Source organism: Pteropus alecto, unplaced genomic scaffold (genome assembly GCF_000325575.1).
Source record: "Pteropus alecto unplaced genomic scaffold, ASM32557v1 scaffold185, whole genome shotgun sequence".
Classification (NCBI taxonomy): Eukaryota; Metazoa; Chordata; class Mammalia; order Chiroptera; family Pteropodidae; genus Pteropus; species Pteropus alecto.
This window is the reverse complement of record NW_006438088.1, coordinates 11,657,863-11,680,903: the sequence shown is the minus strand read 5'-3', so window position 1 is coordinate 11,680,903 and position 23,041 is coordinate 11,657,863. Positions and strand designations below refer to the sequence as shown.

At 39.1% G+C, this 23,041-nt stretch overlaps 1 protein-coding gene across 1 annotated transcript; it reads left to right on the top strand.

Annotated features, from left to right (window-relative positions):
- The first annotated feature begins 15,775 nt into the window (after positions 1-15,775).
- On the top strand, positions 15,776-18,779 carry TCF21 (transcription factor 21). Its single transcript, XM_006915401.1, has 2 exons — positions 15,776-16,482; positions 18,233-18,779. The coding sequence occupies exons 1-2, from the start codon at positions 16,033-16,035 to the stop codon at positions 18,320-18,322; spliced, it is 540 nt and encodes a 179-aa protein (XP_006915463.1). The 5' UTR covers positions 15,776-16,032; the 3' UTR covers positions 18,323-18,779.
- The last annotated feature ends 4,262 nt before the right edge of the window (positions 18,780-23,041 follow it).

Sequence of the window (23,041 nt, the reverse complement as noted above, 5' to 3'; positions counted from 1 at the left end):
CAGTGTTGACACAGAAAAGTTTGTCTGAAGGAGAAAGTAAAGAGCTTAACTGTGGACATGCTGTGTCTGTAAGACATATTCATAAGAAAATGACCAAGGGCCATGTGAAAATCCATCCCTAACCTTTAAGAATTAAATCCAGAGCAAAGATCTAATTGGTGAACCATATGTATAGAAATTATAAGAAAGACTTGAAAATGGATGTGATCATTAAATGTAAAGGGAACAAATAAGAAAACCAGCAGCAGAACCTTGAGAAATGTCTGCATTTACATGATCTGTGTAAGAAGAAGACAGAGTGAGGATAAAATACATGACCAAAGATAAAGTGAAGACAGCATTAAGTAAGTAGTGTCCCAGAATCCAAACAAAAAGAAAAAAATTAAATATATACAGAATAAATGATGTATCATTATTTGAAATAACAACAACGAAAAGGTATTAACCTAAATGCCTATCAATCAGCAAATGAGGAAATTATGGTTCAGTGACACCAGCCTCTGAAATGAGGCAGATCTATGCTTGCTACTATGGAAAAATTTGAGTCATATAGTTAAATTTATAAGTAAGTCACAGAAATATATATAGTGTGTGATTCCAAATATGTAAGAGGAAAGTAAAAAGCATGGCATGATATATACATAAGATACATATTCATGCACATATCTGCATATCAAAATCGATTGATTAATAGCTAGATATACATAATATATAGTATTTGGTGAACTTTCAGGTTGACCACTACACTAGAGAAGAGGGCTAGAGAAAAGTGTGAAATTATACTTTCATATTTTGATTAGGAAACTTTTGATCTGTTTGAAGCTTTACAATAAAACTATACTTATGCATTACTTGGGTACAATGTTAAACTATATGTAATTTTTATATTAAACCAATAATAAGCCAGCAACCAATGCTGTTGGAAGAAACCAAAAAGGATGACAAAAGGATGACAACCAAAGGAAAAGCCATTGGTTTTATCATCAGAAATCTAATAGTAGCCTTAAAAGAGCAAGTTCAGAATAGTGGTGAGGAAACAATCTTGATTACAAGGATCAGAATAGGTGAAAGTGGGGATCACAGGTATGATCCTCTCAAGATTGTTATCTGTGCCTTGGGGAAAGACTAAAGAGAACAGGTAACCACAGACTTTTCAGGGTTAAGTCCGTGCAGTACCCAGTGAGCCTGAGCTGCCATGAGACCTTTTGCTGGATTTGTGGAAGAACATTTCCTCTTTTTCCACCAAGGTTAGATGTGGGAGGAGGTATGTCTGGACCTTCAGGCAGCAATTCTGATTCCATCTGGAGCCTGATACAGAATCCAACCTAGCAGAAGGCAGAGGTGAAACGTGGGCTGAGTTCTAATGATGAATGTTAAGTGCTAAACCCTAATGTGCTGAACCAACTACTACCGTATATCCTTGAACTTTTCACTGTAGAAGCCAATAAATCCCCTTCGCTGATGAAATCACAATGGGTTTTCTGTCACTTGATGCAGAACCCATCCAAAAGGTCTATTCTTATTTGGAACTCTATCTAAATAATGTAAGAAAGGACACCTTACAGTGAATCTCAAGACAACCAAAAAAATATTTAGTACGGCCATTAATTTCAGTGTCTGTCCCACAGCCCTTACCAGCACAGCTTGCTAACCAACACTGAAATAACATCGGGCGTTTTGAATTTCACCTCCTCTCCTTCTCTTTCTTTCCCTCCTCTCTAATGGAGGTGCTTAATGAGTAGTGAAAAGTCCCAAAAGGTGAATGAGAAGAAGACTGGATAATCAATCCCAAAGGCTAAAGTAGTGAACCCCAAAGATATTTAGTCCAGTGAGTAAAAACTTGTTTGGCCTCACTTTAGTTATCACAGGTAGTTCTTCCTGGCATACTTCTGGAGAGGAGACAGTAGATTTTCTTTTGAATGTTAACATTTGAAATATTCAGTACTGTAAAAGAATGGCTTTTTTAGAAATATAAATCTGTTTCCACATTATTTGAGAGGACATAAGTTAAGGCTTCCTACAACTTGTGTGGTTGTATCAAGCTTGTTTTATGGTTTATATCATGTGATATAATTATATAATATTTGATCCACGCAAAAGAAATATTTGCAATATATATGTTATGAAACATAGTAATAAAAAAATATTGTTATAGACTGAATGTTTCCCCCCAAAATTCATGTGTTGAAAGCTAATTCCCAATATGATGATATTTGGATGTGATGCCTTTGGGAGGTGATTAGGCCGTGAGGGTAGAGCCCTCATAAATGAGATTAGTGCCCTTATAAAAGAGACTCTACAGAGCTCCTTGGCCCTTTCCACTACGTGAGGACACAATAAAAAGACCATCTTCTGTGAACCAAGAAGCGAGTCCTCATCAGACACAGAATCTGCTGACACCTTGATCTTGGACTTCCAGTCTCTACTGTACAAAATAAATTTCAGTTGTTTATAAGCCACTCAGTCTATGATGTTCTGTTATAACAGCCCAAATGGACCAGGCAAACACCTAGAACCACCATTCAACATAACACTAAAACATTGCCAACACCAGTGAATCCATTTTTATGCTCCTCCAGTCACATCCCCCTAGTACTCCAGGATAAAACCACTATTCTGAACTTTGTGTTCAACATTCCCTATGTTTCTATATAGTTTCATTATATGTATATATGTATATATGTTTCATCACATATATGGTTTAATTATATATATAAATAATCACACATATATATACATATAAACACACATATTCATACTATATGTAGTCTTCTATGGCTTGATATTTCATTCAACATTATGTTCCTATGATTTATCTCTAATGTTAAGTATAGATGCAGTTCATGTAATTTTCTTGTATAATATTAAGCCCTTGTTTGCTATCTTGTATTTTATACATTTTTTCCCTCTTTCTTCATTCCTAATATAATCTGGAGGACTATGTATAGGAAGAATATATCTCAGCCAGTTTCTGTATGAAAAGATCATGGCAGGGACATTATTTCTTTCTCAGGAATTATTGATATAAAGGAAAAGCTGCTAATTCCATTTGCTATAGCCCTTCCAGAACAAATTGCAGTGGTGTCTTCATAAAAAACATAGGTAAGAACTATGAAGAACTATGGGGAAATTTTCCAAAAAACTATGAGGAAAAGTTCTCTAATTATTTTAGTTATCATACTCCATTGCAGTTCCAGAAGCAAAAAGAAAAAAGAAAAAAATGTGAACAGTAAGTACTTATCTTGTTGTTTTTCTTTAAAACACTTAAAATATAGTTGTTAATACTGAAATCAAATTTCTGTCCTTTAGTTGGGTCTGCATTTCCATATTATGCCAAATACCTGGTTAAAAATTAAAATGCAAAAATATCACTCACCAATTAAAAGGAACAAAATGCTAATATATGCAATAATACAGATGAACCTCAAAACATTATGCTAAGTGAAAGAAGGAAGATGCAAAAGATAACACATTTGACAATTTGTAATTTATATAATAGGTCTAGAAAAGACAAACTTATAGACCCAGAAAACAGATCAATGATTGCCTGGGGCTGGGGGCAGGAGTGAAGATTAAAAGCAAATCGGCAAGAGGGAACTTTTTGGAATCGTGGAAATGGTCTAAAATTGGATGGTAGTGATGGCTGCACAATTCTACAAATTTACTACATTTATTGAATTATAAAGGCTGCACAATTCTACAAATTTACTACATTTATTGAATTACGTGATATATAAATCATGCTTCAATAAACTGCTAAAAATTAAAATGCTGTCTCCCATAATGTCTTTAAAATACTAAATCTGATTTTTTCGTTGTTGTTTGATTTCAGTTAGTTAATGCATCCTGTAAGCTGTTTGGACTTTTGAAGAAACAGCTTAAAGTCTGCTAAATTGTGCCATTTACATAAACAGTTTAATGTGTCCATTTTAAAGTAAAACTAGAGTGGGAGAGAAAGGACAGCAGAAGATGACCTGCTCATGCAGATGATATCCGAGTGAATTGGATTACGTGCTAAGGGGCCTAAAATACTGCATTAGAAAGATAACCACCACTCCATAGGAGAAAAATCCTAAAACAGCAGCAGATTTCCCAAGGGATCCTATGTCATGATGAGGAAGGATTACAGGAAACTTCTACTAACACTTTATTTTCCTTCCTGCAGCTCCGGGAGAGGTTTCACTAACTCAGTGGACAGGTCAATAGCTACTTACACTATAGAGTTACCTACAGCGCTCATTATAACTTATGTCTTGCCTGTTCTTTTTTTAAACCTTTTTTCTTTTGGCCAGAGACATTGAAGTTTTTTGTTTCTACAAATTTGCAACTCTCAGTTGAGCTTGGTTTGTGAAGGGATAATTGTTAATTAAAGGAGAACATCGTGCCCCAGACATGCTTCAAAGGAAGCCAGCAACAGAAAGCCAAAAAGAAAAGGGTGGCTTGGCCAAGTCAATCCCACTCCTTTGGATATAATTCTAAATGAAACAAAGCATTTTTACCTCAATATGGACCAGATCCAGAGCTAAAATATAAAAAAAGAAAGCTAAAATACTTTTTAAAATTTTTTTTAAGTTATAATAATGTGTGTGGAGCAGAGAAGAAAGGTAATTGTTTAGATAATTTAAGCTCATTTCCAAAACACCAGTTTTGTCTCAGTTATCTTTACATTTCAGAAGAAAAAAATTGTCATGGATTGTCTTAATGATGAAAATTACTCTAATGGTTTTGCTTATATAGAAACAATGTAAGTAAAACATGTTAGTGTAGAGTTTAACATTTCTAGAAACGAGCAGTCAGAAAAAGACATCACTCTCCCTTTTCTCTGTACAGAAAATTGTAAGATGATGGAGTTTGCTGCCATCTTATAAATACCCAACAGCCAAAGTTTGCACTAGATTTTTCTTTTACATTATGAAAGAAGAATCTAGTCACAGATATTTAGTTTCTCAACAGGTCTGAGTTTCTATGGCACTCTGAATATTTTTTTAAAAATAGACATTTGCTACTTGATTTAAAAATTTATGAGTATTCTAGGATGTGAGAGAGAATGTTTTATTCCTATATGCCATTTTTTGATTGTTGAAAGATTGAAAATATCTATAGAGGCTTTAAGATAATATTATTTTTTAACTAGTTTTGCATGATATGTATCAATAACACTTCTAGTATCAAAAATGGAAATCTAATACAATGGGATTTTTTTAATATGTCACCTTTTTTTTTTTCAAAAGAGCACATCTGAACCAAACATCACAAAAAAATTCAGTGATAGTAGTTCACCTAGAGAATTTCTCATGAAGGTCACCTTTTAGCATTTCTTTCACCAATTCAGTGGATTTCTGTTAGTGTAAGTTGCTATTCAGGACCTAAGTTAGCTCTCATATCTCACCAAAGACACCATAATAAAAAGAGAACTGTGGAAGAAAAATGTTTGCTTGCTATCCCTACCCTATCTTCAAACCATCATGGTCATGTGCTGGACTAATATTTTCCAAAAGAGTGTAAAGCATTTAAATATAAATTTTTAGAAGCCAGACAGTTCATTGTGGGATGGGCACCTGTCCTATCTAGACCACTGAAGGCATTTCATAATTCTTACAAACCAGCAGTGCAAACAAAGGACCTTTGCCCTGACAATACCCTACAAGTAAAGAATAGAAATATACTTTTATTCCCATGTTAAAGTTGTAGGAATCAGTCCCAAAGGTCACTGAGATTAGTATCTAATCAAATACATTGTATTGAATAATAATTTTAACAGATTATCATAAAAGTCATAATTACAGGTAAATATCAAAATAAATATCTGTTCTCTTACTTTTAGAAGAGCCTTAAATTAATGTTTTGCAAACTTTTATTCTAACAATGAAATCCTGGATTCAAACACACTTTTCTCTCATTTATAACTATGTTTGTAACTAATTGATTTACCTATTTTCAATTTTACAATTAATGGCTCTTTACAAGAAACGGATATTCATTCTTTTCTTAATTCGTTTTTGTCAATGTTAAGAATAAAATGTTCTGTACTTCCAGGTTTTGCTACATCATGATAAAGAGCAGAAATCAGAGTTAACTGTCTCTCGTTGAGTAGTGAACTGGTTGTATGAGCAGAGCAGCTGGCTGGAGTGGACGCAGGTCCTCATAATTTCCTACTGCCACCAAATGACCAAACAATATGGATGTTTGCCTGTGCCCAGAACAAATTTTCATTGGTTGTATCATGTTCATGTCATCTGTTAAAGATTTGTTTTAGAATCTTTAAAGGAGAGTATATTCTGACCTTTCAGGGTATGTGTAGAATAACACCAACCAAAAGAACCAAAAGAAATTTAAAAAATAGATATCTATTTGATCAAGCATCTCTTTCTTCCACAGTGAGAATATCACGTATTCAAAGAATTCCATCACTTTTTAAAACCACAAAAAATTCAAAAGAGATGCTAACCCAGCACTAATTTTATAATAAATATCCCAAATAAAAATAGTTGTATCTGTATTTTAATCTTTGGTGATAGTTTTGCTTTTGTTTTTGTTCTTGTTTTAAGTGTAATTACTTGTATGGCAAAGAAAGTTGTGATTTTTATCTCCAGGGTCAAATACTTGGTGATATCAGTCCCCTACTGTGAGGTCCTTACGAAATGTGCTATATCTTTATTTTACCATAGTGTGGACTTCATAAATTTAATTTGTAAGAAAAAAAGGATGATTGTTAATAAATCAATCATTTAAATCATCAGAGAGTGAAGATTAACACTTAAAGTAGTTACAACTTAAGACTGAATAAATTTTTAATTCTGTGACTGAGACCATGAGCTGATTTTCATCCCAAATGATAGGATTGTAGATGTTATTGAAAATGTTCCTCTTACCTCACACTTTTTTAGGACTTACTTTTTAGGAAAGCTGTTTCTTTATTGTTGTTAAAAGTCTTATATTTTTGATCATCTTAACCTAGCCCAAAAGGAAAATGGTGGGAGGAGTAGAATCTATTATTAAAAAAGGCCACAGTGGTAACAGTCGCAACAACCACCACCAATATTTGTGTTTACTTACATGTTAAGCACTAAACTAAATCACATATTTAGTTAAGCACATGTAATTATAGTTAAGCACTTATAAGTGTTTATTTATATGTTAAGTATGTTAAACACTAAACTAAATCACTTTACATATATCATCTCAATTAACACACACCCAAAATGCTGTGAGAACTCAGCCCTGTTGTCAGTATTTTAAACAGGAGGACAATGAGATGCAACGAAGCTAAGTTAAGGAACTTGTCCAAGTTCACACAAGTAATTAGTTGTATAAGCAGAACTTGGACCCAGTCCCTTGGTACTCTACTATGCCACAATAACTTAAAAGAAAAACACAAGAATAAAAATCATAATTTTATTAAGAATTTTCAGGTTTTATAATTTAATAGGATGCTAGCATTACTTTTTTCATCTGACATTTAATTCACTTTTCTGCCCAAATTAATTTGAGAAGTGCTATATTCCACCCTTCCTGGGAAGACTGTCTCTTTATGGTCAGTTTTGCAAAGGGCTTAAAAGAGAAAAACTTATTTATGTGACAGACAATTTAGTATCTGCCTAACATTCTAGCTGAAAATAATACTGGCTTTATCTAAAATATGTCAGAGTAACCAGTTAAAAGGACCCCAGTACAGTCAATCAACTATTTGTTTCGTCTGTAGAGTAATCCAAAAAAGTTTGCCTAGTTTTATTACTGAATTGATTTAATCTGTGTCTATTCCTACATGGGAGCTGTACGATATATTCAAATGTATAGAATGAAGAATTCCTAAATTATTCTACTAATGGGTTCATTAGAATTGATTTAGAGCTTCTAACTAAAGAATGCTCCTTCTTTCTCTCTAGGAGGATTGATTGCTCTTTGCAAATTTTAAGAATAAGTATCAGATGACCTTCCTTGATATAGACCATGAATCTAGATTTAAAGTTCTTCATCTTAATGCTTCCTCAAAAAAGAAACCAAGACAAACAAAGCCTGAGGTTTGTTGTTCTTATTGTTATCATTGTCATTGGTATAATGACACTGAAGTACAGTAAACTCTCAAATGACAAAGGATCCTAGGCATATCCTACATAGGTTGAAAGCCAAAAATAATAATAAATTTAAAAAAAAAAACCCTACATTTTTCCAGTTATAGTTTATAAAGATAAATGTTATGGACTGATTTGTGTGGTTCTTTCTACTCCATTCATGTCGAAGCCCTAACCCCCAATGTGACGGTACTCGGAGATGGGGCTTTTAAAAGATAATTAAGATTAAATGGCATCGTAAGAGTGGGATACAACAGAACTAGTGGCCTTAAAGAAGTTTTGTCTGATTCTCTCTCTCGCCATAAGTAGAGGGAAGGCCACATGAGGACACAGCAGAAAGGCAGCCATCTGTAAGCCAGGAAATGAGTTCCTACCAGCAACCAACCACATTAGTACTCTGATCTCTGACTTCCAACTTTTAGAACTGTGAGAAAATAAATGTCTGTTGTTTAAGCCACCCAGTCAATGGTATTTTACTATTGCAGCTCGAGCTAAGACCGTAGACTACTATCAAATCTTGAAAGTGTAACAGAAAAATGAAATTATTTTTTAAAAACACTTTCTACTTGCTCTAAACACTTATAACTATACCTGCTGCATGATCAGGTCAATAGAAATTAAACAAGCAACTTAGAGGGCTTTAGTGAGGGCCAATGATAGTCAATAGCCTTAGCAACCTGCACATTTTTATTATTCAGTCCTCAAAAATAGTAACTTTATTAAGTCATTGTACCGAGCTTAAGTTAATGACAACATTAGTTGGAATGGCTCACATTGATGAATGTTCTCTGATATTTAGTCAGGGGTAGGTTGCTAAATATATTTCAACTATTTTTGAGCTCCAAATAAAAAATGAAGACCACTGGTACTTGATTTGAACTAATTATAAGCTTCATAGAAAACTTATGATCTGCATTTTCTATCAGGATCAAACAAAATATTTTACTTTATATGCAGTTAACTTTATCTTTATGCGACAAATATACTGACAGAGACTGAATTGGCTCCCTTCTTTTTACTAATAGACGCCCCCCAATTCTGAGTTTTAGTTGAGTATATTTAGAGACTATCATTCTAAACTTTCTTTGAAGCCAAAGAGGCCAATAGGATGGGAGCAAAAATTATATTTATAACTTCTAAATTCCTTTATTATAAAAAAAATTTGCTTGCCCTCCAGCCTCTTTTTCCGCTTTCTTGAGGGCTAATAAGGGTAAGCTCGTTTCACCTATGTATGTGAAAGCACCTCAGAAAGGATGACCAAGTAACAAGATAGAGGAAACCTGAGTCCCTGGATGTCCTTGAAGGGGAGAGTCACCCATCCACCCTGGACCACCTGCCTAGGTCTGTCTGTAAGAGAGAAGTAAATTTGTGGCTTGTCTGAGCCATTGTATTTTAGAGTTGTGTTAGTACTCTAAATAGTGTGCATATTTTATGGTGTGTAGTGTACCTTCCATATGCTCAAAACATCCATTCAGTCAACATGAATGAATGGTCTAGAACATCTATTCATTCAACAACTATTTCTTAAGTACATATTATATATCAGCCAAGCTCTAAGCTCTGGTCATACAACTGTGCCAGGCACACAAAGTCCTTGTACTGATGAAGTGAGGGAAGAAGAAGAATGGCAGAGGGACAATAACAAAGTAAACACAATTAAACAAAATAATTTCACAACAGTAACAGTAGTCTAATGAGGTAGTCTAGTGAGGGCTCTAGAGTCAGATTGTCTGGGTTTAAACGCAAACTCTGCCATTTAGTCACTGCAGTAATCAGCCTCTAAGGATGACCCCTCCCCCACTGAACCATACCCCCCGGTGTTCATGCTCTTGTATAGGCCTTTCCCCTTGAATCTAGGCCAGCCCCATGACTTGCTTTTGACCAACTGGATGAGGCCAAAGTGATACTGTATGACTTCCAAGACTAAGTCTTAAGAAGACTCTAGCTTCCAGCGGGGTCTAGTGGCATGTTCACTCAAAAGGAGGCCAGCTACCATGTAAGAAGTTCAACTATCTGAGACTGCTAGGCTCAAGAAACTATGTGGAAAGGCTGTATGGAGAGAGAGGCCTTGCCAGGCCCTAGCTCTTCTAGCCATTCCACATGAAAACTTGGGCGAATGAAGTCACCTGTTATGTTCAGCCTAATCAAGACCAGATGATTCCTGCTCCAAATGCTTTCTAACTGCAACATGAGAGACCCCACATGAGAACCACCCAGTTGAGCCCAGTCACCCAGTCAACCTGCAGAACCAAGAGAAACAATAATAACTTAAGTGACCAATTTGGGCTATTCCACAGCAGTCGATAACTAAAATACCAACTTTGTGAATTAAACACATTCTTAATTTCTCTGTGCCTCAGTTTTCTTATCTATAAAGTTGTTATTAAAACTAAATGAGTTAATCTGGAAAGTACTTAAGACAGTGCTTAGTTTTTGGTAAACATTTAGAAAATGTTAGTTACTATTATTTATTACTAATAAATAAAAGAATGATGATGAAACAGAAATATTCTTAAGTGGATGCTCAGGAAAGTTCTTACATGGAAGGTGACACTTTAGCTTTGATCTGAAAAAATAAGGACCCAGCCATGAAAAGAGCCAGATTGGAGCATCCAGACAGGGAGGAGAACAAGGACAAGGGTCTTGGGGTCAGCAATGACACAGTGTCTCTGAGGGACACAGATATGGCCAGTATGGTTGGAGGGTGGTAAGCAGAGTGAAGGATCATGCATCTATGATAAGGAATTTAAATTTCTATTATGTACACTGGGAAACTTTGAGGAATTTTAAGCAAGGGAATGACTTGGACCACTCGATTGGAAAATGGACTTTAGAGAAACAAGAATGAAAACAAAAAGATTCTTTAGAAGACTTTAGTTGACATTTGAGTAAAATAGTTAGTTGACTTGAACCAGAGAAGATGGAGAGAACAGATGTGAGGACTGTTCATTGAAAGAGTGGCCCTTGGGTTGCTCATCGGGCACTCATGGTAGAGATGAGATTTTATTTTCACAAGGTCTTTCTGGAATTACATCATTTAAATCCCCTTAGACGGGGTTCTAACCATTATATCCCAAGGCGGCTCAAATATATCTCATTTTATATAATTCAGGGTTCAATTGTTACAGATTCTTGTTACTAAATGAGGGATAACAGAATATAAATTTGCTTACACATTTCTTCTTATTCAAATGGGAAAAACAATTAAAAGCAACCTGGCTTAGTAGGAGTATTACAAGGCAAATCAGGACACGGGTTGAAGAGGTAATATTGTCACTGATGATTTATGTGAATCTGCACAGAATTCTTGATTATTTAGTGCCTCCTTTGTCTTCAACCCCTTCTATTTCTGATAGCTTATTATTTAGGAGTTCTATTTAAAATATTACATCACCTGGAAATATTTCATGTTCCTAAAAGCAAAATTCACATTCTCCATATTTTCCTGCTGGTCTCAGGAGCTAAAGTCCATGACTCTTGGCTCCTCGAGGCTAAAAACACCTGCCACAAGGACATAATCACAAAAAGATAATCATCAGAAGGAAATTTTGATTCTAATGCCCACCTTCTCTTATCCTGACAAGAAGGAGGCTTACAGCAAGTTGGCTTCCTTCTGTGTTATAGCCATCAATAAACCGTATTTAACATATAAGTATTTTACAGGTATCTCTCATATAATCCACAAGATTATTTCCTTTTTAGGAAAACTTGGAAGGCTTTGCTCTCAGGCTTTACATTAAAATCTAGAAACATCATCACTCAAGCAAGTTTTTCTAAACCTTTATTGTTATCGTGGAAGTCTCTGGCATACATTGTAAAGTTTTCACCTCTTACTATTTACCTGAGTTTCCTTCAGCACACCTGCTCCTTGAGGTAAACTCTGTCCTTCAGGTGCAAAGCTTGGCTGCTTTCAAAGTTACATTACAGAGCATGTGGCAGGCAAAATTATTTCTTGGATCTAAAAAATCATGATGAGTCTTTCTTTAGACTTTATTATTGTTGTTCGCTAGCTTTAAATCTTAGTGTTGTGGCAACTGATCTACAATTCATTGGATTAAATGTGAAACGAAGGGGTTAGAGTATGATGAATACCAAGAGGACTTCTGATAACTGAATGGGTTTATGATCCATTGATCAAAATGATACCAGGTAAAGATAACAGCAGCGCTCTGCATCACCGGTGAGCTCTCTAGGCAGCCACCAATCTCACTCTCTAGTGCTATCTATATTCATCTTGGTGGCCAAAATATAATAGGCAAGCACCATTATAATTTAATGCTCACTTTATAAAATAAAGTTAAAATTTAAAAAATAGAGTCAAATTTCATTGAGCTTATGAGCAGAAGTTTGAAACCAATCAGTCAGCAACAAACCAAGGGTATAGTGACAATTAAGTCAAACAGAGAAAGATGCGCTGATGTGCATAGGTCAGTACATTGTTGCAGTGGTCCTGGTTACCATCAAATAAAAAGAATAACACATCTGGAGGTATTAATTAGAAGAAGAAAACAAAGGTGAGAATTGACAGTTTTGCCAATTTGCCAGCCTGTGTGCCTCCTGGCCAAATAATGGGTAGTATGAGAAAAGGATTAAAATTTGAATTTAAAGATATAGTTTTCTTCCTGGGGAAAAAAATGAGATAGCACATGAAATCAGTTCAAACGAAGCCTATAATGTTTTCCTTCTCATAAAAAAGGAAGCAAATTATTCCATCCAAGTACAATGGAATCAAATTTGAACTTCCTGAACATTTATCAGTTGATAAACCAGGATTTAAGTTCAAGGATACATTCCATGCTTAATCTTCATTTTATAACTTTTGGAGATAAATTTTTCTTTGCACTGAAATCTTTCAAAGATAGACTTTCTTGCAAAACAAATTGTTAGAAGTGTGTAGCAAATTGGCCAGATGTCTCTGGGGCATGAATGTTCTCTTAAAAAATGGTGAGAACTTCTAGTAACTACCTTATGCTTTCAAACCACGTTTTCTATGTAGTGCTTTGAAACAGTAATGTTTAAAGCATTTCTCTTGTTTCTGAAAGAGTTAATATAGTTTCTTAAAAGTGCTTCTCTTCTCACAGAATATAGTTTATATTTTGGGAGAATTGGCACAGCTTAAGTTACAGCTTCACTGCTTTTCTCAGTAGAATCCAACAATAAGTCATCTCCCCCACCCATTGGCCCTGTAGTGTTTATTAGCAGAGATAGACACAAAATATCAAGAGAAGAAAAGTATTATTTATATCAATCTTCTTTCTTCAAGACTTCACATCAAGATACCTAAATAACAGCCTTCCTCACTTCTTACTCCCAAACTGGTAGCCATCTCTTAGACAATTTTTACAAATACCCCAAAGTTCATTATCAACCCACTAGCCCTTCCTAGCCTAAAAGTATCACTGCAAAAAGTGGACTTAATTCTTGCTTATCTAAAAAAATAATAGTCGTAGTAGTAGTAATAATAATAATCGCTAAGCACAAAAATCAGCTTATAGTGTGAAGCTAGTTTTACTCCTTGCCAGAAATTTAGTTTTAAGTTGCAGATCTTGAAAAAGTAGACAGACAGCAGAAATCTATTCAGTGGTATGTATTACTATGATTGTTATTATCCCCAAACAGCCTGAGCAGCCTACCAGCTAAGGTGTAGCAGAAAAACAGGCACCCCCTTTCCTCAAAAAAGAGTGGCTCCAAGTAACAAAATCTTTACTGCTTAATAGCCTGGAATGTGGTAAAACCATAGTTCTGATTCTTAATTATAATCCCATTCCAGAGTCAAAATGAATAAATTATTTATGATTATTTTGCATTCGTCTCAGTAGCTACACACACACACACACACACACGCGCGCGCACACACACACACACACACGTTTCACAAAGTATTGGCCAATGCCCATTTATAGCTCTTTTAGTCTAAAAATAACTTTAACTTTTATGTCCTACCAAGACTAAGGAAAGGAAGAGCAAATCAAAGAAAACTAGTTTGGGAATCAGTGGGGAAAAGTTTAACAGGCCTGCTGGGTGTTTTCTTAATGCTGTCTTGGATCTTAGATTAAATTATTATGTTTTCTGCTTTTCAGTGCTGGATCATTTGTGCATGAGGACAAAGGCAACTTCAACTTGATATTTCTGTCATCCATGCTGTGGGAAGAGTCCTTTTCCTGGTTTATAACATCAATCACTCTTGCAATAAATCTTGGTGGTGGATATGGTCATTTAAATCTCCACCTGCACAAACAACAGAAAATAAGAGAGCTCATAAATCTCTACACTGGTGATTAACAAATTTTGAATCCTGAGCAAAGATATTATGGTGGTGAAGGGGGGGTGCGGTTCTCACTAATTCATTAATAAAGGCTGATTTGCTGACAATCTGTTTAGTTTACAGCATAGGGGGAAAGCAAACAAGACCCTGTTAACAAAACAAAACGTTAGAGGTTAGTGAATTCCCAGCTGAGCCCAGGATTAGAGATATGATATCTTAATGTAGGCGAGGGGGTACAGGCTCCCAGCCAAAATCTCAAATGCCACTCCTACACTTTGCTTCACCCTCTCATCTTCAATGCCTAATTGCAAGGAAAGAAAACCTGGAGAACTATTAAGAGAGAGTCTTGCATTCAGTCTTTCTAATTTCATCTCATCAGTCGCATTCAATCCCTTGGTCTCATTCCCTTTGCTTTCCTACTTACTCCCCAGATTTTCTTTTTCTCCAGGAAAAGTGATGGTTCAAGCTGGGCTTAGGAATGGAAAAGAATCTTTTTCAAAGGGACAATACTTCCTAATGCTTTGTAATGGCAGCTTCACATGAGGAACCCTGGTAGCAAAGAGGTAGCAAAGACATAAAAATAAGAAGTCCCAGGCAAAGTGATGTCTGAGAGCAACTAAGATTCTTAAGATAGATTTAAATGCATTTCTAGAAAAAAAATTAAGGGAAAGTTTTAATTCCATTAAGCAAATATTATCAATTAAAGAAATGCTTCCCCATACAATTCATTACTTTATCTCATCTTCCCCACTCCCACTAACCTGTGTGTGATTGTGTCTGGGTGTGCAATGGTGATGTATTGTGTACACAGAGGCAGTTGCTTGATATCTTTAAAGCAACCAAGTGCAGGTGGAGTTTTTGGTACTTTCTCTGCCTTCACCCTAAAGATTCTATGAAGTACTTCTTTTCTTAATTTACCCCAGTTAATATGGGAAGATATCCTGGTAAAGCCATGAGGGTGTTGGCATGGTCTTGTAGGGAGTAAGTTGATCTCTGCCTGGATTTTAATTGGTGTTTTCTTGGGGGGAAGGGAAGCCAGGGGAAGAGTTTGTAAGGTTTATGGGTGGAAGGCCCAAAAAGAGCGAAAGGATCTGGTCGTTTTCCTAAAGTTCTCTACAGACAACCATCTATGAACTCTTAAGAGGGAAAGCAGGCCTTAGGAGATGGGCCCGGGAGAGGGGCTGTGGGTGGGGCCTGCTCCTCCTTGGCCAGGCCTGAAGTGGAAGAAGGTGACCGGTATTTAAGTGTTGCAGTTGAGTTGATTTACATTACAAGTTGGAATCAAGGCCTGGGCGTGCGAGTTTCCCTTCGTTGGGGAAAGGGGTCTAATAGCCCTGCTGGGGCCTGGCAGGCCCCTCCCCTGGGCTGCAAGGATCCGCCTCTCTATTCCCTAGATAAATTCCTAGTGTCCACCAAATTCCTCAGCGCTCTCTCACACTCCTCTACGGCCACGACTACGGGGGTGGGGAAACCGAGCATCGGTTTCCTTCCTTAAGAAGCTCTGGCGGTTCCTTCTCACAACTCTGCGAAGGGGAAAGCGGTGTGAAACCCAACCAGAACCCCAACTCCAACTCCCAACACGAGGTGGCTGCTCCGCACTGCACACTTGGGGGACCCATTGGTTACGGGGTCTCTTTCTCTCTCTGTTCTTTCTCCTCTCTCCCTTCCCTCTCTCTCTCTTCCTCTCACGCAAACATGTCCACCGGCTCCCTCAGCGATGTGGAGGACCTTCAAGAGGTGGAGATGCTGGACTGCGACGGGCTGAAAATGGACTCGAGCAAGGACTTCATGACTTCCAACGAGAGCACCGAGGAGAGCTCCAACTGCGAGACTGGATCTCCCCAGAAGGGCCGTGGCGGCCTGGGCAAGAGGAGGAAGGCGTCCACCAAGAAGAGCCCCTTGAGCGGGGTCAGCCAGGAGGGAAAGCAAGTCCAGCGCAACGCGGCCAACGCGCGCGAGCGGGCCCGGATGCGGGTGCTGAGCAAGGCCTTCTCCAGGCTCAAGACCACTCTGCCCTGGGTCCCCCCGGACACCAAGCTCTCCAAGCTGGACACGCTCAGGCTGGCGTCAAGCTACATCGCCCACTTGAGGCAGATTCTGGCTAACGACAAGTACGAGAACGGTTACATCCACCCGGTCAACCTGGTAAGTTCTCCCGTGCGGCTGCGACGGTGCGGGCGCCCCCGCCCAGCTCGCCCGCAGTCCTCCCCGCGGTACGTGAGTGCGCGCGCCCGGCTGGGACTTACGCACCTCGGCCACCACCAGCCCAGCGCCTCTGGGGACCGTTGCAGGAGATCCCCACGCCGCCCTCTCTCTCTGCTCTACAGGAGGCCAGAGCTGGGATGATTTATACGAGCGTTTGACGTGGCAGCCCAATTAGGAGTTTGCAAGTGTACTGAGCTGGCAAAAAGGAGGATCCCCTGCACCCGCGCCATGAGGGCTGGAGTGGAGGGGTTGGTGCAGGACGGGGATCACTGACAAGATGCTGCGCGGCAAGAAGGCATTTTATTAATCTCTTCACTCTTCTTTTAGCGAAAGAGTAGAACTTGATTTTTTCCTCTAATTCTTGTAAATAAAAACACCCCACTCTGTTTCTTTCCCATATAGATATAGGACCATTAGATATGGACACATTCATGCCCCCCATAATTGTCATATAAGTCCCCAACTACTTAAATATTCTGCACTTTTCCTATAGACAGATTGACATTTTTAAATCCCAGAAGTTCTAGCAAATATCAGCATAATTAGTACATTAGTGTAATTGATAATATTAAAAAGTCACTTTCATCCCAATTTAAGAACTTTTTATTTTTTAGCTTAAAAGTAATGCTCATTAAGCCTACTATTCTTCTTAAATGCATTTAACTGTTTAAGAAATATATTTAATTCCTTTTTCATTTGATTTAATGTTAAAACTTCCAGGCTCTAAAGAAAAACAACTTACTAGCACCTCTGTTTATATATGATAAGAAAGACAGGTTTTCCTCTTAAAAGTCGTCTTATCGGCCAGCAGAAGTGAGAGAGGTTTGAAGGTTTGAATTGTCTTCTCACTGAGTTAGTTTCAGGAATTGGGGGAGGGGATGCAAAACCACATTTTGTCATGAAAAATAATTTTTCCTCCAATTAAGTTTATTTTTCGAATGAGATGAGTAAATAGCTTTTTTAAAATCTATGACTCAAAGAAAGTAGTTCCTTCATTTACAATTGCTGCTGCCTTCATCTTTGAGTAAGAAACTTAAGTGAGCTTTATTATAAAATATCACGAAGAGGGGAAGAGAAAGTTACACTTGCTCAGCCCAGTAAGAAGACGAATAAAATACGCATGTATATTCTTTTGTTAGCATCATTGTTTTTTCCTTAGGGAGTAGCGATTAATTTAGAAACTGTTTCAAAGCCTTCATTTGTGATGGAGGAAACGAAAGTTGGCAGCAGGGAAATAAATGGGGATAAAAGCGAGACGTTCGGGAAACTCAACCACGACCTCAAAAGAGGGGCTTAAGAGGGCGCGTTGCCTCAAATCCGGTGTCCACGTGGCCAGAGGTCCTTCTGGGTTTCCCTGCTCAGTTTCACCGTGGCATCTTCCTCTGGGCTGTGCCACTGCACGAGCCACCTTGGGCTTTCCAAGGGCCTCGTCTCTTGGGTTTCACTTCGAACCCAAGAAGTAATCCCCTCTTTGCTGTACCATACGAAGAGTGACTTAGCGCCAACGTTACTTTTTGCTTTATCCAGACACGAGGCTCACTGGAACACCGAGTTAATTGCAGACATAACGGGTCTTTCCAACTCACTGCTTGCCCACAGTGCGCCCTCTCCTTTGGTCTCAATCCGGGAGCCCTCCCCTCCCCTCCTTCCTCCACCGCCACTTACCTCCTCCACCCCTTTTCTCCTGCAGACTTGGCCCTTTATGGTGGCCGGGAAGCCCGAGAGTGACCTGAAAGAAGTGGTGACCGCCAGCCGCTTATGTGGAACCACGGCGTCCTGACCTTGGAGGTGCGAGTCTGGGAAAGGCGCGCTCCCGGGGGGGAGCGGGCCCCGGGAGGGCGACCCCTGCCCTCCCTGCTCTGTCTCTGCTTCTCCCTGCAAAGCTCCTCTCCCTGCCCACCCCGCGAGAACACTTTACAGCGACGAGGAGATTCGTTTCCAAACCAGAGGAGATCAATTGTACTTACAAAGATTCCCGTCTATTTAACTTTATTAACTTCTACCGTGAATGACTCTGCGAGCCTTGCTGGTCCAAGTGCAATATGTAATTATAAATATATGAATAGATAATAAGAGCCTATCAACGTGTATCTTTTGTACAATATGTTGTAAAACGTAGATCATAGAATAGCTGACTTTGACAGTCACATTTATAAAGTAATTCACTTAAAGATATATATTTTTTTCAAACAAATTTTGCTACTTTCGAAAATAAATCTTTCTTTATATTGCTAAAAGCCCTGAGATTGGTGTGATTTTTAAAAGTTTTATTTGAAATAGAAAAGTGGAGCACTATGGGGAAGTTTGATAATAAAAGTGGTTCTTCGAACCTCAATCCAAACTTCCAGGGATAGAAAAAAATTAAATACGAATTCAACTATGAAGGTGCAGATCATATTTTGCACTTACACATTAAAAAAAAAAACCCTCTGGTCTCAGGTTTGCAGGTTCCTTTCAAGACAATTAGAAATAATGCACCTGTAAACAAAGACAGGGCAGGATTGAAGTTATTAACAATTACAAACACAGTTCAAGAGAATAAAGCACATCAGAAAAGGAAAATCCGGTTTTCATGTATTCCACAGTATAACTGCTGACATGAACAGGAAGGTAAACTCCGCGTTTTATAACTCTCCAGGCATGGACGTGAACCCAAACAACCTGTGGCTGCAAACCAGTGAAGAAATAATGGGAACTATGGAAAATGTAAATTTCATAATCCTTAGAACGTATTTTTTGATTTTCAAAGTGCTGCAACAGACGTTATGTGTTTCTTATTATTAATTAATTAATTATAGCAACGTAGCTGTCTGTTAAGGTTAAGGTTAGCCAGTGCATTCTGCAACCCGCCACGACTTCCGGCGGACTGGGTTTTAATTTAAACATCTTCCAGGCTACGGAACAGCTCGTTGGGGAAGATTAAGTTGAGATAAACAGAGAGGCGAGGCCGAAGAGCCTGGGACCGGGTTCCCTCGCTGCCCCTGCGCAGCCCGCGGCGGCCGAAGCGCCAGATGCCACCGGGGCTGTTTAATGTTCGGGGTTATGACCGCAGTGTTTACAAGACGTCTTCGATTATTTATACTGTTATTCCTCGCAGAGACCCTTGAAACTTCCGCTTCATTTTTTCTTTTTCTCTTTTTCTTTTTCTTTCTTTCTTTCTTCATTTGTGAATGAAATATGAGATAACAATCAGTGTTTCTAATTTATCCTATAGTATATTAATTCAGTAAGTAGTTTATTAAAATTCTACAACATGTTAGGCATTGTGCTAGGTACCAGGAATTCAAAATTGAGAAGTCATCATCCTTACACTCATTGTGCTTAAAGACAAATATGGAGACATACTGATAAACACTTAAAATATAAGAGCTATGAGAGACCCACAGGATACTTTAGGAACTAATAAGAGAATGGGATCAGGTTCAGTTTCCTCCCTCCCTACCTCCTTTCCTTCCTTTCTTCTTTCCTTCCTTCCTTCTTTCCTTCCTTCCTTCCTTCCTTCCTTCCTTCCTTCCTTCCTTCCTTCCTTCCTTCTTTTCTTTTCTTTCTTCCTTTCTTCCTTCCTTCCTCTCTCTCTCCATCTCTTTCCTTTTCCTTGGCTGTTTGGTACCTGGAGTAAGATCTGTCCCCCCCCCACCACCCCTTTCCCGTGCTTATCTCCAAATAAACCCAAAGGCGTTGTAGGGAGTGGAGCCCTCACCTTGGCCCTCAAGGAAGGAGCTTGTCTAAAACAGGGTTATTCTCTGCCAGTGACAGTTACCACTTTACAAGTGCAATTCATTCTCCAAGGGCTGGGAACTTCAGGGGAACTTCAGTGGCTCTTCATCTACCTGTCTGTCCTAGGCACATCAGAGGACTTCTCAGGATGTCAGTCTACTCTACCACACCCGCACCCCAACACATGACCTTCAAGAGTGCATTTCAATCTCTGGCCACCTCTTTATTCCCCAGATTCTCGTGTTCCCTCTGTCACTCCTGTAAGAGGGTCATTGCCCTGGCCTTCACTGATTAGGAGTTCTAGGCAGAGATGAGTCTCAGCATGATTCAGTTTATTGTGTTTCAGTTCAGTAAATTTTCAAGCTCTCACTCACGTTTTTACAAACCAAATGCTCAAAATTCTGAGCGCCCGATGCAGGCGGCCCCATATGGAAGAAACTTCTTCTTGCTCATTCTCTGACCACCACAAACTGCAAACGAATTTCTTTTTTAAATTCCTCCTGCCATCTACCTATAATTTGAAAGCTGTGCTTTAAGCCTAAGGCATGAGGCTATGCATGTGGAACACGTAGAGTAAGCCCTACTTCTGTGTCCAGCTTTTTCCTAAAAGGGCCTAGATCCTGTTTTCTCATCTCTGCAGATGGAGAGAAAGGTGATAATAATAATCACCATAATAATCATACACTTTTTGTCTTTTGCCTCACAAAGACTTAGTGGGACTCAAATAAGATTATATTTGTGCAATTGATTTGTAAAAGAAAAGATCCGTGCAAATATTGGTTACTTTTATCAAGTTGTGTGTGGTGAGCTGTCTCTGCTAGGCCTGACCTGAAAGTGTCTCAGGCAGGAAGCTCAAAAGGGTGTATGCTTGTAATGCACAGGCGATGGTCTCTCACGAATCAAAACACCGCTCTTGAATGCAATGTTTATCATCACAATTTCTTCTCTCTCTCTCCCTCTCTCTCCCCCCCACCTTTACCCTCCCCCAATGTTCTCCAAATTTGTCCAGAGCTTTCCACATATGTGATTTCTTAGAAATCTTGAATCCAGAAAAATTCAGAGAGCAAAAATCGAGCCTTGGCACCAGCAAATCCAAGGGCTACACTGGTGTCTGGCTGCTGGGAAGCCCCGCCCACAGGGCCCTCAGCCTCCTAGCCTGGGCGCACTCTCTGCTCCACAAAAAGGAGCAAGAAGCAACACAGTGGGAATTACTGGCTTGTGGCTACCACTAACCCCATGAACATGAAAACCAGACGACCCCATACCTTTCCACAAACGCATCCACAGTCTGAACATCTTTCCTTCCCCATGGACCTTACTCTTAAACCAAATCATCAGCACCCCTACACCCACCACGCTCTTCTGTGTCTGTTGTTTTCCAGAAGTCTGTCTGTCCCAGCAGGGCGCAAGCTCCAGCCTACCGGTGCCCAGCCCAGGCACTCGATGTGTCTCGATTGGAATAGGAGGCTAGTAGCTGCCTGAGAAGAAAAGAGGAACCCCAGTTGCCACAAGTCAATATAGTTAGGGGTGAGGGATAGGGAGTGTCCTGTCTGTGACCTCTTGATTGTGAAAATTATCTTGGAAGGTGCTTTCAGAAGGAGAATGAAGTGTTTCAAATAAGTGTGTGCCTGCAAGTTCTCAGGAGGAGTGGGCGAATACTGAAACGACTGTGGCTGGGGTCTCTAAAATGGCGATGTATCCAAGGTCCAACCTTGGCTCTCTCTCTCTCTCTCTCTCTCTCTCTCTCTTTGCTTGTACGACTTTTTTACAAGTAATTCATTGTGCATCTAGCTGGTTTTCTGTCACACTGGAGACTTCTTTCTAAAAAGAGAAGTGGTAAGCAAGGTCCAGTACCCAGTACCTGCTGGTTACATCCAGTGGTGAGTGGGGAACACTGCCCAAGGAAGCTTATAAGCCAGTGGTTCTTTAGTTTGTATCAGAATCACCTGGACGGCTGGTGGCAGTAGATAGTTGGACTCCATCCACCCGGGTTCCAGATTCAAGAGATCTGGGGTGGGGCCCCAGATTTACATTTCTAACAAGTACCCAAGCAAAGGTGATGCTATTGTTCCAGGGATTAAACTTTGAGAATCATTTTTTTTTTTTTTTTGCGGGGGTGGGGATCTGTCTTATTAGAGAAACAAAAGAAGTTAATGCAGAAGGAAATAAAATATTTGGGGAAAAAATTAAGAGGCTCCATGTTCTGGGCTCAAGTTTCACTTACTTTTCTATTCACTTCACAGTAGCACGTGCTGTATTCTTAATACTTAAATGAGAATTGGGGAAATCAAACCACTTGTCCTCGAAAAATAAAAGATTTGTGCTACCTGGATGTGTGGACATGTGTGTGCTCATCTTCCGTGCTCAAAGTCAAATTTCAGTCATCAGGAGAGGAATAAAAGAGCTGGATGGGTTAGGGCCCTGCTGCTGTTGGCTCGGTTGCGACGCCTAAAAGGGAGAGAAATCTGGGCACCCGAGACTCACGCCCCTTGCGACTTCTTGGTGGTGCAGAGGGTCCCTCGGTCCAGGCCGGCAAATATTTCCCCTTCAACCAAGTGGAAGCAGGTGCGTTCGTTCTGGTTCGAGTTCCTGTGTGTCAGGCTCCTGGGAAGTCGGCCTGGACTTGGGGTGCAGAGGCAGGGGAGTGGAAGTGAGCGCGGGGTGAAAGAGCGTATGGAGAGCACAGGGTGGAGCGGATGGGCAGGGGAGGGACCTGAGCAGAGAAGCAGAATAGGGAAGGACTCCTCTGAGGCTTTTCTGCTCACTTCCTCTCCCCTCCCCA

Coding starts and splice junctions, on each gene's coding strand:
- TCF21 (XM_006915401.1), top strand. CDS start 16,033: ATGTCCACCGGCTCCCTCAGCGATGTGGAGGACCTTCAAGAGGTGGAG. Junction 16,483..18,232: donor ACATCCACCCGGTCAACCTG/GTAAGTTCTCCC, acceptor TTTCTCCTGCAG/ACTTGGCCCTTTATGGTGGC.